The sequence below is a fragment of the Mauremys mutica genome, chromosome 1 (assembly GCF_020497125.1).
Source record: "Mauremys mutica isolate MM-2020 ecotype Southern chromosome 1, ASM2049712v1, whole genome shotgun sequence".
NCBI classification, from domain to species: domain Eukaryota; kingdom Metazoa; phylum Chordata; order Testudines; family Geoemydidae; genus Mauremys; species Mauremys mutica.
Genome location: NC_059072.1, coordinates 133,983,952 through 133,998,690, shown reverse-complemented (window position 1 = coordinate 133,998,690; position 14,739 = coordinate 133,983,952). Strand labels below are relative to the sequence as shown.

The 14,739-nt window shown below is 41.4% G+C and overlaps 1 protein-coding gene across 1 annotated transcript; it reads left to right on the top strand.

Annotated features, from left to right (window-relative positions):
* The first annotated feature begins 280 nt into the window (after positions 1-280).
* Positions 281-2,494, top strand: LOC123345998 (E3 SUMO-protein ligase KIAA1586-like). The gene has a single exon (XM_044983206.1). It carries the CDS (start codon positions 281-283, stop codon positions 2,492-2,494), a length of 2,214 nt encoding a protein of 737 aa, XP_044839141.1.
* The last annotated feature ends 12,245 nt before the right edge of the window (positions 2,495-14,739 follow it).

Here is a 14,739-nt window from a genome sequence, read left to right as displayed (position 1 = left end):
CTTGCCTCATTCGTTAAGTTGATGTACACATGTGAGTCAAATGTCATCGCTCCCAAAGTTCGTCTTGTTGAGAGAGAGAGAGACAACGTCTTGTTTCTGGTGTTAATTAATTGTAGCCTCACTTGCCTTGTTCGTGCACTTGTGCAACTGTTTCTACACGACCAGTCATAGTTGGTCTGTTTGTTTCTAGTAAATTGCGTGTGATATTTCAGTGTGTAATACTAACTGGACTGTTATTCGAAGATTAAAGTTTTCTATTCAATATTATTTACCCTTCATAATGAAACGCCAGAAAAGCATTAGTGATTGGTTTTCCAGTAAAATGACAAAATCATTAGTCAGTAGTTCAAGCAGTGAAAATAATGATTTAATTACTGAAAACGCCGATGACAATTTTGGTGATGAAAATATCTTAACAGTTGAATCATCTGAAAAGGTGTCCCCAATGGAAGAGGATTTACAAGATTGTGAAAATGTACTACCCGATTGTTGGACTTCCGAGCAGGCACAATATTTTTTAAATAAATATAATGGCTTAATAATTGAAGGCAAAAAACTTGGCTGTTCCCACTGTGCAAAGGCATCACATTTGGGGGTCCTTGGAGGAAAATCTTTACACGTTTCTTCAGAATGGCAAAAGTGTACTATTAAAGCATCTGGAACTGATAAAAACGTTCAGCAAGCATCATTAAGAAAAAAAATGAAGGTACATTTCGAATCAAGCTGTCATTTGAGAGTTATAAATATTTTAAATGAATCTAAAAAAGAACCTCTCACTACAGTGATTGATAAACTTACTGAACAAGATATTGCAATAACCAGCAAAATTTTCAACATCGTTTACAGCTTAGTAAAAAGAAACCGACCAATGTCAGATATGGAGGATGAAGTAGAGCTACAAATTAAGAATGAAACTGATTTAGGGAACTGCCTACATTCTCGATTTTCGGCCATCAGAATCGTAGAACATATTGCTGAATTAATAAAAAAACAAATTTTTAGTAAAATCATTGAAAACTATTCAAAGATTTGTATTATTATTGATGAAGCTTCTACAATTTCAAGTAAAACTGTGCTTGTAATTCTTCTAAAATGTGAACTACAAGATTCTTCACCAACAATTTTTCTCGATTTGGTGGAATTAGAATCAACAAAAGCAGAAAATATTTATAATGCTTTGAGACATACATTAGCTGATACAGGATTTGACACAGAATATTTAAAGAAAAACTTAATCAGATTTTGTTCTGATGGCGCAAGCACCATGCTTGGACATAAATCAGGAGTTGCTACAAGACTAATTGAAGATTTTCCAAACGTTATAATTTGGCATTGTTTGAATCATCGGCTACAACTGGCTTTAGATGATGCTATAAATGATATCAATGAAATAAGCCATTTCAAGATTTTTTTGGACAAGATTTATGCAATTTTTCATCAGTCAAATAAAAGTCAGTTTGAACTTAAACAAGTTTCTGAAGAACTGTATATTGCAATAATCAAAATAGGCCGTGTTTTTGGTCCACGATGGGCTTCTTGTAGCCTTAGAGCTGTCAAAGCGGTCTGGAGAGCGTATCCAGCTCTTTATACTTACTTTTCCAAAAATCAGAAATTTTCTGGCATGGCAAAAAGATTAAAAAACAAAGAATTTTTAAAAGACTTGGCATTAATGATTGACATTTTGGATGAATTTGCATTATTATCAAATGCACTGCAAGCGAGACAATTGAGTTTAACAAAGGCAGATAAACTAATCAAACGAACTATTGGTTTTTTCATACAATTAAAAGATAGTTTTGGTATACACGAAAATAAAATTAATGAAATGATAGAAAGTGATGCTTTTAAATGCATAGAGTTTGAAGATAATGTAAAGTTTAGATCACTGCCACGAGACAAAGTAATAGAGTGCATTATTGAAAAAACGAAGGCAAGATTATTAAACGAAAAGCACATTAAATATAAAGAAGACAATTTAGGTCATTCTCGTAATACACCTAAAATAGTTGAATTATTCAATGTTATGGATCCCACTTCATGGAATATTGAAGAAGTCAGATTACCTTGGAAATCAGGAGAAGAAAAAGTGCATGAATTAAGTAAATTCATAAAATTTGTAGTCGATTTAAATGATTTTCGTGACTATGTAGACAATAACATTCAATCAAAAAATCTTCCTGATCCGGAAACAATAAGGAAAGCAAAGCAAATTATGAACACAATTGCAATTAGTTCTGCAGAAGCAGAAAGAGCTTTTTCGTTGATGAATATTATTTGTAGTGATATAAGGGCAAATTTAACAATTAAACATATCTCAAACTTTATGACCATCAATTTGTTGGGAAAACCACTAAGTTCCTGGAACCCAATACCATATGTTAAATCATGGATGAGAAGTCATCGATCTGCATTAGATACCAGAGTTCGTGTATCCAACACCAAAGATTATGGAGAAGATCAAGAAGCCATCTGGAAATTACTACCTAATTTGTAATAAATGTACTTAAATATTCTTTAAAATGTTGTTTGTTGTTGCATTGTATGCTTCAACATAAATATATTACTTTTTTAATAACTTAAGTAGTTCACATGTAATATTTTAAAATACAAGAAAAGGCATTTAATTCTTTATTATTGTTTGCTTACTCATACATTTGAAAAGAAAAAATATATAAAGATGTATTTTAAATGCATGTAATAAAGCAATACTTTGTTTCTATTGTAATAAACTTTTATACAAATGTTTTTTTATTAAGTATGACTTCCAATGATTCAATGCATTGCCATTTCTTATGGAGAAAAGGTACAAAAATACATACTGTGGACGAACATCCCTTAAATCAGAACTTTTTATAGGGAACCCCTTGTTAAATCAGAACTTTTTATAGGGAACCCATTGTTAAATCAGAACTTTTTATAGGGAACCCGTTGTTAAGATTTTGGCAGCTCATCACTGACCATAAGTATCTCTTGATCTGGGGAAAAGAGAAAAACAATCAAAAGAAATAAAACCCTGTGTATACTTATACATATACTCTGACTAGGGGTCCTATAAAGGTAGCCAGCCAGTCAGGCAGCGGCATAGACAGCTGCAGTGGCACAGGAGCCAGCAAACAGAGCTGTAAACAGGGGAGTTTGAGTGGGAGTTTACAGGGGGAGATTGGGGGAAGACTAAGAGAGGCAGGCAGAGGAACACACAGGCTACTGAAGGGAGTGTGCGGTGTTCTAGCAGCGTCTTGGTGCTTGTTGGGGGTTTGTTTTGCTGTGGGGGTGGTGTTTTGGGTTGGTTTGTGTTTCTCAGATTTACAGGATTTAGGTGGGAAGCCTATGACAGATACAGAGTCAGCAGTTGTAGTGACCCAAGCAGTGGAAGACACAATGAAGATGACTGGATGTGGAAGCTGCAGCATGTACATGATCCTGGAGGAGGTAACTGAAAAGAGTTTTGTCTGCATGAAGTGCCACCTGATAGAGCTGATGGAAGAAAAGATCCGAGGATTAGAGATGCAGGTGGAAACTCTTGTTGAGTTTAGAAGGGGGTTTGAGTGGATGATGGAGTAAAGACATGATGAGGCTGAAGGGAAAAGCTCAGACTTGCAGATGGAAGCAGGACCAAAGAACTCTGAGGAGGACTGCTGGGTGAGGAAAGTGGACAGTGGAAGCATGTGACTAAGCAAACCAGACAGAGGAAAAGATGGGCTAGTGAACGAGCAATAGAGCTCAGGAACAGGTTTGCGGAGTTGGAAAATGAAGAAGGAGCAGAGCAGGTGGTTGCTGAAGGTGCAAGGGCAAGGAAGAAGAGGAGAGCAGCTAGCCCTATAAAGAGAAGAGACGAGTCAATGGAGATGACACCAAACATGAGCCCCAGGAGGATACGGGATGGGTTGCAGAGGACTGCAAGGGTGAATAGGAATCGAGAGGACTTGCAGCCAAAGGGAACGGGATAGACCGCAGAATTGCACCATCACCAGGAAAAGGCAGGTCTACGTGATTGGGGACTCCTTACTGAGAATAGACAGGCCTGTAACCAGAACTGATCCAGAGAACAGAAGGGTGTGCTGTCTGCCGGGTGATAAGATACGGGATGTGGACCTGAGGCTGAAGAGGATCCTAACGGGAGTGGGAAAGAATCCACTGATAGTCCTTCATGTGGGAACAAATGATATGGCTAGATTCGCCCTGGAACGTATCAAGAGAGACTATGCCAGGCTGGGGAAGACACTTAAGGAAATCGAAGCTCAGGTGATCTTCAGTGGGATTCTGCCTGTTCCTAGAGAAGGGCAACAAAGGTGTGACAAGATTATGGCAATCAACAGATGGCTCAGGCAGTGGTGCTATAAGGAGAGCTTTGGGATGTATGGCCACTGGGAAGCATTCATGGACAGAGGACTGTTCTCTCAGGCTGGACTTCACCTGAGTAGGGAGGGAAATAGACTTCTAGGATGGAGGCTGGCACAACTGATTAAGAGAGCTTTAAACTAGGAATTGCCGGGAGATGGTTGGGAGATGTCCAGGTAACCTCCACGCTGGATTTTAACATCGAGAGGGAAGAAAACAAAGCAAGAAAGGATACTGTCATGGGTAAGAGAATGGACATACAGAGGAAGGGAACTGTAGATACAATTCTAATAGGTGATACTGGTGATAGAATGTCTGGGCCTAATCGTGTAAAGAATGTGAGTGAACCCAAACAGCAAGAATTAAGATGTTTGTACATCAATGCAAAGAGCCTAGGTAACAAAACGGAGGAACTAGAGTTACTGGTGCAGGAAGTGAAACCGGATATTATAGGGATAACAGAAACATGGTGGAATAGTAGTCATGACTGGGAGTACAGCTATTGAAGGGTATGTGCTGTTTAGGAAAGACAAAATAAAGGCTATGGTGGTGGAGTAGCATTGTATATCAATGATGAGGTAGGCTGTAAAGAAATAAGAAGAGATAGAATGGATAAGACAGAGTCTGTCTGGGCAAAAATCACATTGGGTAAGAAAGCTACTAGAGCCTCCCCTAAGATAGCACTTGGGGTGTGCTATAGACCGCCGGGATCTGATTTGGATATGGATAGAGACCTTTTTAATGTTTTTAATGAAGTAAATACTAATGAGAATTGTGTGATCATGGGAGACTTTAACTTCCCAGATATAGACTGGAGGACAAGTGATAGTAATAATAATAGGGCTCAGATTTTCCTAGATGCGATAGCTGATGTAGTTGCTGAACCAACAAGAGGAGATGTCATTTTAGATTTGGTTTTGGTGAGTAGTGAGGACCTCATAGAAGAAATGGTTGTAGGGGACAACCTTGGTTCGAGCGATCATGAGCTAATTTAGTTCAAACTAGATGGAAGGATAAACAAAAATAGATCTGTGATTAGGGTTTTTGATTTCAAAAGGGCTAACTTTAAAGAATTAAGGACATTAGTTAGGGAAGTGGATTGGACTTAAGAACTTGGGGATCTAAAGGTGGAGGAAGCCTGGAATTACTTCAAGTCAAAGTTGCAAAAACTACCAGAAGCCTGCATCCCAAGAAAGGGGAAAAAATTCATAGGCAGGAGTTGTAGACCAAGCTGGATGAGCAAGCATCTCAGAGAGGTGATTAAAAAAAAAGCAGGAAGCCTACAAGGAATGGAAGATGGGAGTGATCAGCAAGGAAAGCTACCTTATTGAGCTCAGAACATGTAGGGATAGAGTTAGAAAGGCCAAAAGCCATGTAGAGTTGGACCTTGCAAAGGGAATTTAAACCAATAGTAAAAGGTTCTATAGCCATATAAATAAGAAGAAAACAAAGAAAGAAGAAGTGGGACTGCTGAACACTGAGGATGGAGTGGAAGTTAAGGATAATCTAGGCATGGCCCAATATCTAAACAAATATTTTGCCTCAGTCTTTAATGAGGCTAATGAGGAGCTTAGGGATAATTGTAGAATGACAAATAGGAATGAGGATAAGGAGGTAGATATTACCACATCCGAGGTAGAAGCCAAACTCGAACAATTTAATGGGACAATATCTGGGGGCCCAGATAATCTTCATCCAAGAATATTAAAGGAACTGGCACATGAAATTGCAAGCCCATTAGGAAGAATTTTTAATGAATCTGTAAACTCAGGGGTTGTACCAGATGCCTGGAGAATTGCTAACATAGTTCCTATCTTTAAGAAAGGGGAAAAAAGTGATCCGGGCAACTGCAGGCCTGTCAGGTTTGACATCTGGAAAAAAAATTGGAAAAAAAATTGAAGGAAAAATTAGTCAAGGACATTGAGGTCAATGGTAATTGGGACAAAATACAACATGGTTTTACAAAAGGTAGATTGTGCCAAACCAACCTGATCTCCTTCTTTGAGAAGGTAACAGATTTTTTAGACAAAGGAAATGCAGTGAATCTAATTTACCTCAATTTCAGTGAGGTATTTAATACAGTTCCACATGGGGAATTATTAGCTAAATTGGAAAAGATAGGGATCAATATGAAAATTGAAAGGTGGATAAGGAACTGGTTAAAGGGGAGACTACAACAGGTAGGACTGAAAGGTGAATTGTCAGGCTGGAGGGAGTTTACTAGTGGAGTTCCTCAGGGATCGGTTTTGGGACCAATCTTTTTATTACTGACCTTGGCACAAAAAGTGGGAATGTGCTAATAAAGTTTGTGGATGACACAAAGCTGGGAGGTATTGCCAATACAGAGAAGGGCTGGGATATCATACAGGAAGATCTGGATGACCTTGTAAACTGGAGTAATAGTAATAGGATGAAATTTAATAGTGAAATGTGCAAGGTCATGCCTTTAGGGATTAATAACAAGAATTTTTGTTATAAGCTGGGGAAGCATCAGTTGGAAGTAACAGAGGAGGAGAAGGACCTCAGAGTATTGGCTGATCACAGGATGACTATGAGCCGCCAATGTGATATGGCTGTGAAAAAAGCTAATGCGGTCTTGGGATGCATCAGGTGAGGTATTTCCAATAGAGATAAGGAAGTGTTAGTACTGTTATACAAGGCACTGGTGAGACCTTATCTGGAATACTGTGTGCAGTTCTGGTCTCCCATGTTTAAGGATAAATTCAAACTGGAACAGGTTCAGAGACAGGCTACTAGGATGATCCGAGGAATAGAAAACCTGTGTTATGAAAGGAGACTGAAAAAGCTTGGCTTGTTTAGCCTAACCAAAAGAAGGCTGAGGGGAAGATATGATTGCTCTCTATAAATATATCAGAGGAATAAATACCAGGGAGGGAGAGGAATTATTTAAGCTCAGTACCAATGTGGACACAAGAACAAATGGATTTAAACTGGCTATCAGGAAGTTTAGACTTGAAATTAGACAAAGGTTTCTAACCATCAGAGGAGTGAAGTTCTGGAACAGCCTTCCAAGGGGAGTAGTGGGGGCAAAAGACATATCTGGCTTCAAGACTAAGCTTGATAAATTTATAGAGGGGATGGTATAATGGGATAGCCTAATTTTGGCAATTAATTTGTCTTTGACTACTAGCAGTAAATATGCCCAATGGCTTGTGATGGGATGTTAGATGGGGTGGGATCTGAGTTACTACAGAGAATTCTTTCCTGGGTGCTGGCTGGTGAGTCTTGCCCACATGCTCAGGATTTAACTGATCGCCATATTTGGGGTTGGGAAGGAATTTTCCTCCAGGGCAGATTGGCAGATGCCCTGGGGTTTTTTCGCCTTCCTCTGCAGCGTGGGGCACGGGTCACTTGCTGGAAGGTTCTCTGCACCTTCAAGTCTTTAAACCATGATTTGAGGACTTCAATGGCTCAGACACAGGTTTGATACAGGAGTGGGTGGGTGAGATTCTGTGGCCTGCATTGTGCAGAGGTCAGACTAGATGATCATAATGGTCCCTTCTGACCTTAAAGTCTATGATTCTATGATACAAGAAAATGAACAAGCAAAATAAGTGCATCTGATAAGCTTCACAGTTTCTATTGGTATAATGGTGTCTTATTGTTCTATTGGTATAAAACTGTCTGACTTATGAAGGTCCAGAATGCCACACCCTCCTAAAAACCCCACTCAATGATCCAATTATACTTAGGGGTAATCAAGGGATGACTCTTGTCCCCAGGGCTTCTCCACTGCTGAGAGAATCTTTTCACCATGTCCCATTCCAATGTGCAGTCCCCTGGTCCAGTACTGTCTCTGCTTCTGTTGTCAGCTCAGCACCACTGCTGGTTCAGTTAGACCTCACTGCAAGATCAGCTCTGTGCTGCTACCACTTCTGCCAACTGGCAGATTTTCTCCACAAAAATCTTCAGGTAGGGAACCTGTGACAAAACAGCCACCTTGGACAAAATTCCTGCTCCCTTTGGCTAACCCACCTCACAGAGCTTCCCCTCTCCCCGCCCCGGTTGAACTTTGTTACCAAACTGAAGTCCACTGTGAATAAATTCAGGGTGACCCAATCACTGCATAATTTCTATGCCCTTTTGTGAGTACACTTTCTTGAACTCTGTTTATAACATGTTCTCTATCTTTTAATGAAGGATCATATTCATATCTTTCTAATGGGCTCTGCTCCAAAGCAGCAGTCTGCAGACACAAATTCATGCTCAGCAGAGAACAAGAGGGGAAAGCTGTGTCCCAGAGATGAGGAGCTCTGTCCTAGGGAACAGGGATTCTGTCTCAAGGTCCTGCTTTGCTCTGGGTTTCACACTTGGAGATTCTGCCTTGGTTGGAGGAATCTGCAGGACTAGTCCAGATTGAACCAGACAGATTTGCAACAACAGAGGCGGAGCTGATTGAGGACTAACTGGGCCAGTAGCGGCACAGAAGTGACTTCACAGTGACTTCACAGTGTGGAGCGGTGGCAGCAGCAGCAATTAGCTGATTTCACAGTGTGTTGAGCCACCCACCAGGGGCACCTGAAAAAAGGTTTACACATGTGTTTAAGGATGAACTGGGGTCTTAATCTCTGTGTCACAGTTTCAGTCATCTGTAAATAGGGATAATAATGCATTGACCTCACAGAGGTGCTGTAAGGTTCATCTAACTAGAATTTGCAAAGTGTTCAGATCCTTAGATGGAAGGAAGCTACAGAAGTGTAAAGAACAATTTTTTGTATTATTTAGAAATTCATCCATAAACATGCCAAAACAGATGTGCCTTCCTCTATGCACCCCACATCACTGAACCATAGTGAATCGTCAGATGAAATCAGTTCCAGATTGTGCCTGCAGACATGGTAAGGACTGCATCAGATCTCAAGACAATAACAGTATTTTCATGGTACTTCCCAAAGCTGGATTGAATAACTTTAATTGTAATTACCCACGTTTGCAAATGCTTGAATTGGTTGAAAAATCCCTAAAAAATTGAAATTATTTATTAGTTTTTTTAAAACTCATCGACTTTTCATTTTTCAGAAATTTCTGCTGAATTCATCATATTTTTTCCATATTCAAAGTAAGTTACTTTCAAACATGATCATATTTTCATTTCCAAATCAAAAATTTAAATTAAAAAAAAAAGTGTTGGGAAAAATTGCACCATTGGACTATACTAACCAATCAAAATTGTCATGTAAAAAAACCCAGCCCAAACCAAACCAAACCAAAAAACACTCATTAAAGACAACAACTGAACTTGAAAAAAAAGAAAGGTATGAGAAGCAGTGACAGAACACAGAAAGGAGTGTTGTAACAGCACACACACATAAAAGAGAAGATAGATATGAGAAGGGCGCCTGAAAATGACAATCACTTAATTAAAAAGACAGATAATGAAAAATAAAGGACAGAAATAAACAGACTAATTTTTTAAATTATACTTTATGTTAAAAAATAGTCTGTAGAATAATCTACCAAGGAAATAATCCAAATATCATCATTTGAAACACTTAAAAGTGAACAGCAAAATGCACTGGAAGAGTTTTGTATGGAAATGTATTATGCAAGGAGGGGCAAATACATCTTTATCATTAATCAAATGTGAAATACTGTTTTCAAGGGATGGATAAACAAAGGGGAATTCAAAGGTTTTGAACTTCCAATTATTTTTGAGTTTTCAAAACTCTTGAGTTCATAGTTGTTTCCCCCTGCAATTTAAACATTTCCTCCCTCTGTCCCTTCCAACCCTGATATTCTATGATAAGCAGATTTTTAAAAAAAATCTCACTACAGTAAAAAGAACAGGAGTATTTGTGGCACCTTAAAGACTAACAAATTTATTTTAGCATGAGCTTTCGTGAGCTGCAGCTCACTTCTTCGGATGCATAGAATGGAACACACAGACAGGGGATATTTATACATACAGAGAACATGAAAAGGTGGAAGTATGCATACCAACAGGAAGAGTCTAATCTATTGAGATGAGCTATCGTCAGCAGGAGGAAAAAAACTTTTTGAAGTGATAATTAAGATGGCCCATAGAAGGTGTGAGGAGAACTTAACATAGGGAAATAGATTCAATTAGTGTAATGACCCAGCCATTCCCAGTCTCTGTTTAGGCCACAGTTAATTGTGTCTAGTTTGCATATTAATTCAAGTTCAGCAGTTTCTCTTTGGAGTCTGTTTTTGAAGTTTTTTTGTTGCAAAATTGCCACCTTCAAGTCTGTCACTGAGTGGTTAGAGAGGATGAAGTGTTCTCCCACTGGTTTTTGAATGTTATGATTCCTGATGTCAGATTTGTGTCCATTTATTCTTTTGAATGGATATGTGGACAGAGCTGGCATCGGGCTTTGTTGCAAGGATAGGTTCCTGGGTTAGTGTTTATGTTGTGTCGTGTGCGGTTGCTGGTGAGTATTTGCTTCAGCTCTGTACACATATCCATTCAAGTGACACCATCATAGGACCTAATCACATCAGACACGCCATCAGGGGCTCGTACACCTGCACATCTACCAACGTGATATATGCCATCGTGTGCCAGCAATGCCCCTCTGCCATGTACATTGGCCAAACCGGACAGTCTCTACGCAAAAGAATAAATGGACACAAATCTGACATCAGGAATCATAACATTCAAAAACCAGTGGGAGAACACTTCAACCTCTCTAACCACTCAGTGACAGACTTGAAGGTGGCAATTTTGCAACAAAAAAACTTCAAAAAAAGACTCCAAAGAGAAACTGCTGAACTTGAATTAATATGCAAACCAGGGCCGCCCAGAGGGGGGGGCAAAGAGGGCAATTTGCCCCAGGCCCTAGGCTCCGCAGGGGCCCCCAAGAGAGCCCCTCTCCTGGAGCCCTAGCACATCAAGCGCTGTCCTCAGACAGCGCCGCAGCGTGTCTCCGCCGGGGCCCCTGAGCCCCGCCCGCCCCGCTCAGAGCCGCGTGGTCAGGGGGCCGGGGCTGGGAGCTCCGGGCTGAGCTCAGCTGCCTCCACTCGGCGTGGAGCTCCCAGCCCCGGCCCCCTCCCCACGCGGCCCTGAGCGGGACGGAGCTCAGGCCCCGCCGGAGGCACGCTGCAGCTGTCGGGCGAGGCGCTGAGGCTCCGGGTGAGGAGGGAGCCGGGGGTAAGAGGCTGGGGCCAGCGGGGTTGGCTAAGGGGCAGGGAGTCCTGGGGACAGTCAGGGCACAGGGAGGGGGCAGAGGTTGGGGGAGCGGTCAGGGGGCAGGGAATGTGGGGGGGTTGGATTGTGGGTGTTCTGGGGGGGTGGATAGGGTCAGGGCCACCCAGAGGGGGCGGGGCAAGAGGGCGCAGGAGCTTCTTCGCTCCCGGTCTTCGCCGAGGGGTCCTTCCACCCCGGAGCGGAAGGACCCCCCAGTGGCGAATTACCGCCGAAGCAGGAGCCGCGCCGACGTGCAGCCCGGTCTTCGGTGGTAATTCGGCGGTGGGGGGGCCCTTCCGTTCCAGGACCCGCCGCCGAAGTGCCCCGAAGACACCCCCCCCCCGCCGCCGAATTCCCGCCGAAGACCGGGCTGCACTTCGGCGGCGGGTCCCGCTTCGGCAGTAATTCGGCGGCGGGGGGCTCATGCCGCGGGTCTTCGGGGCACTTCGGCGGTGGGTCCCGGAACGGAAGGGCCCCCCGCCGCTGAAGACCCCGGGCCCCCGGAATCCTCTGGGCGGCCCTGATGCAAACTAGACACAATTAACTGTGGCCTAAACAGAGACTGGGAATGGTTGGGTCATTACACTAATTGAATCTATTTCCCTATGTTAAGTTCTCCTCACACCTTCTATGGGCCATCTTAATTATCACTTCAAAAAGTTTTTTTCCTCCTGCTGACGATAGCTCATCTCAATTGATTAGACTCTTCCTGTTGGTATGCATACTTCCACCTTTTCATGTTCTCTGTATGTATAAATTTCTCCTGTCTGTGTGTTCCATTCTATGCATCCGAAGAAGTGAGCTGCAGCTCACGAAAGCTCATGCTAAAATAAATTTGTTAGTCTTTAAGGTGTCACAAATACTCCTGTTCTTTTTGCGGATACAGACTAACACGGCTGCTACTCTGAAACCTCTCACTACAGTGTATCTTGTGCTACATATTAGAGGCACAAGATAGCTTGTCACATGGAGTATTATAGGCTGGTAGACTTGTCTGTTGTTAAGATTGCTCAGTGGGATTATAGGTCCCTGTTTTCAGTTGCTTATGACTTTGACAAACTTTAACCATGTAGTTTAAAACTTTTCCATGCTGGCTGTGTGTCTTAGACTGATTTTGGTTGTGGTGTGTGCATATATTATTTGGCTGGGGTTTTTGTGGATGTGGAGCAAGGATTTGAACATGGGAAGTGCCTGAGTCCAAATGAAAACTAGTGTCAAAACCCTGAAGTTTTTTGCAAAATGGATTTCTTGTTTTCCAATCAGTCCTACTAAGTATGTGCTTACTGTTACGCATATGCGTAAGTAGTTTTCTGGATCCCAGACAGAGGTCTCAGCACCTTGCATGACTGAGCCCCAAATGACCAAATTTTGTTTTGTGAGCATTTGTATTCAGAAACACATCTTTACATATGTATTATCAAATTTGATCCAGTCCATAACTTTACTATTCCCACGCATGCACACAACTGTTCTCCATGAAAAGGGTGAAATTCCAGCCCCAGGGTAAAAGTGTACATTTCCATGCATTTGCCACAAGCAGAAGTTTGCCATTTTTCCCCAACAAAAGCAGCTTTTCCTAGTAAGGGGTCGTTTTCTAGCGTCCTATGAGATGTGTCTCAATTTTACATAGAATTCTTAAAACAGAAACAAGAAATTATTTCACTGTGTCACAAACCCAAATTATTTTTCCAATTTCACCAGGACTGTAGTTTGTCACACAGTTCTTGTAAACTGGTCTGGAGCCTGGAAGCCTCCGCAATCAAGGCTTCAGACACATCTAGACTCTATTAAACCTCAACCACCTTGAAGGATGGATTTCAAGAAGCAATTTGTACCTCGGGGAAGACTATGTGTGCTCAGAGTGGAAATATGAAGCACAGCACAACTACATAAAACACCAAAGCCTCCTGCAACCAAAAGGAAACTATATGAAACACACAATCCCTTGGAGAGAGAAACATGTTTCTCTTTGTGTTGATCCACCATCCTTGGTGGTAGCTTCCAAGTTCTTTTCCAAAAAGTGTCTGTCCCAACAGCACTTTTTGGGCATAGTTCTCTTTTACATTAAGGTTACTTTAAGTCTCCTTTACACTACCAGACTTGTAAAAAGGTTATATTTTTACAACACTGCTAGACCAGTATAAAATTGCCTTTGGACAAGTCTACACTAGAAACGCTGTAGCACTTTGATGAAGATGCTCTAAGAGCCAATGGGAGGGAGCTCTCCCATTGGTTTAGTTACTCCACCTCCACGAGAGGCAGGTGGGAGAAGCTCTCCCGTTAACATAACGCTGTCTACATGGGGCTTAAAGTTGGTATAACTCAGGAGTGTGAAAAATCCAGGGTTCCCTTATGCAACCCTGACCTTATTATAGTCCCCCCACCACATTTCTTTCCGACCATCTCCCTTATCTATAAACAAACACTGTGCTTAATTATAAATAGAATAGCACATAACAAAAATAACATTATCCATTGACTTGAGGCAAAAGCAAATGATCCACTCTCCAATAAACTTATAATCCACACCTTACAACACTGAAGATTGCAAGTAGAGTCAATGTATGAGCATTCCCCCTTCCTCCAGGCTGATTTTGATTGCCACCTACTTCACAACTGTCTTTTTTTCCATTGGCTTAGGTATTCACTCTTTTTTTCCCCCCTCTGCAACTCCAGATTCTTCCTTATGTAACCTTGATCCCCTTTATTCTGTCTATGCTACTGCATCTCACTTTCCCTCATGACACCAAATGTGAATTAATCCCAGAGGTGACATTCTCACATAAACTAAAATTATTCTAGCAAAATCCTAACATTGTGCTCTATAGCAGTGGATGCTTCTTACTTCTAGTGATGCTCTCACAACTTGCTGGAACCTGTCAGTCTGGTCTCCCTATTATTACTTCCACTTTGAATTTACACAGGAATTAACTTGCTTGTTGATTTCCTATTTGCTCTTCAGTGAGGTTACTGAGCTGCAGCTGTGATACCTATCCTGACTCTGCCCCCATCCTTTACAACATACACACATCCCCAACTGCTGGGTCTTCGAGGTCCTACCACACAGAGCTTTCAAACAATACTGGTTAAACAGATGCTCAAACGGCTCTAAAATCGCTAGCTCTAGCACGGGATACATTCAGATCACCAGTTAGTGCTTTGTTCACAGCCACTCACAAGTCAATTTAAAAATAAAATAAAATAAAATAAAATAAACATCCAAATCTGCAGCATTG

Coding starts and splice junctions, on each gene's coding strand:
- LOC123345998 (XM_044983206.1), top strand. CDS start 281: ATGAAACGCCAGAAAAGCATTAGTGATTGGTTTTCCAGTAAAATGACA.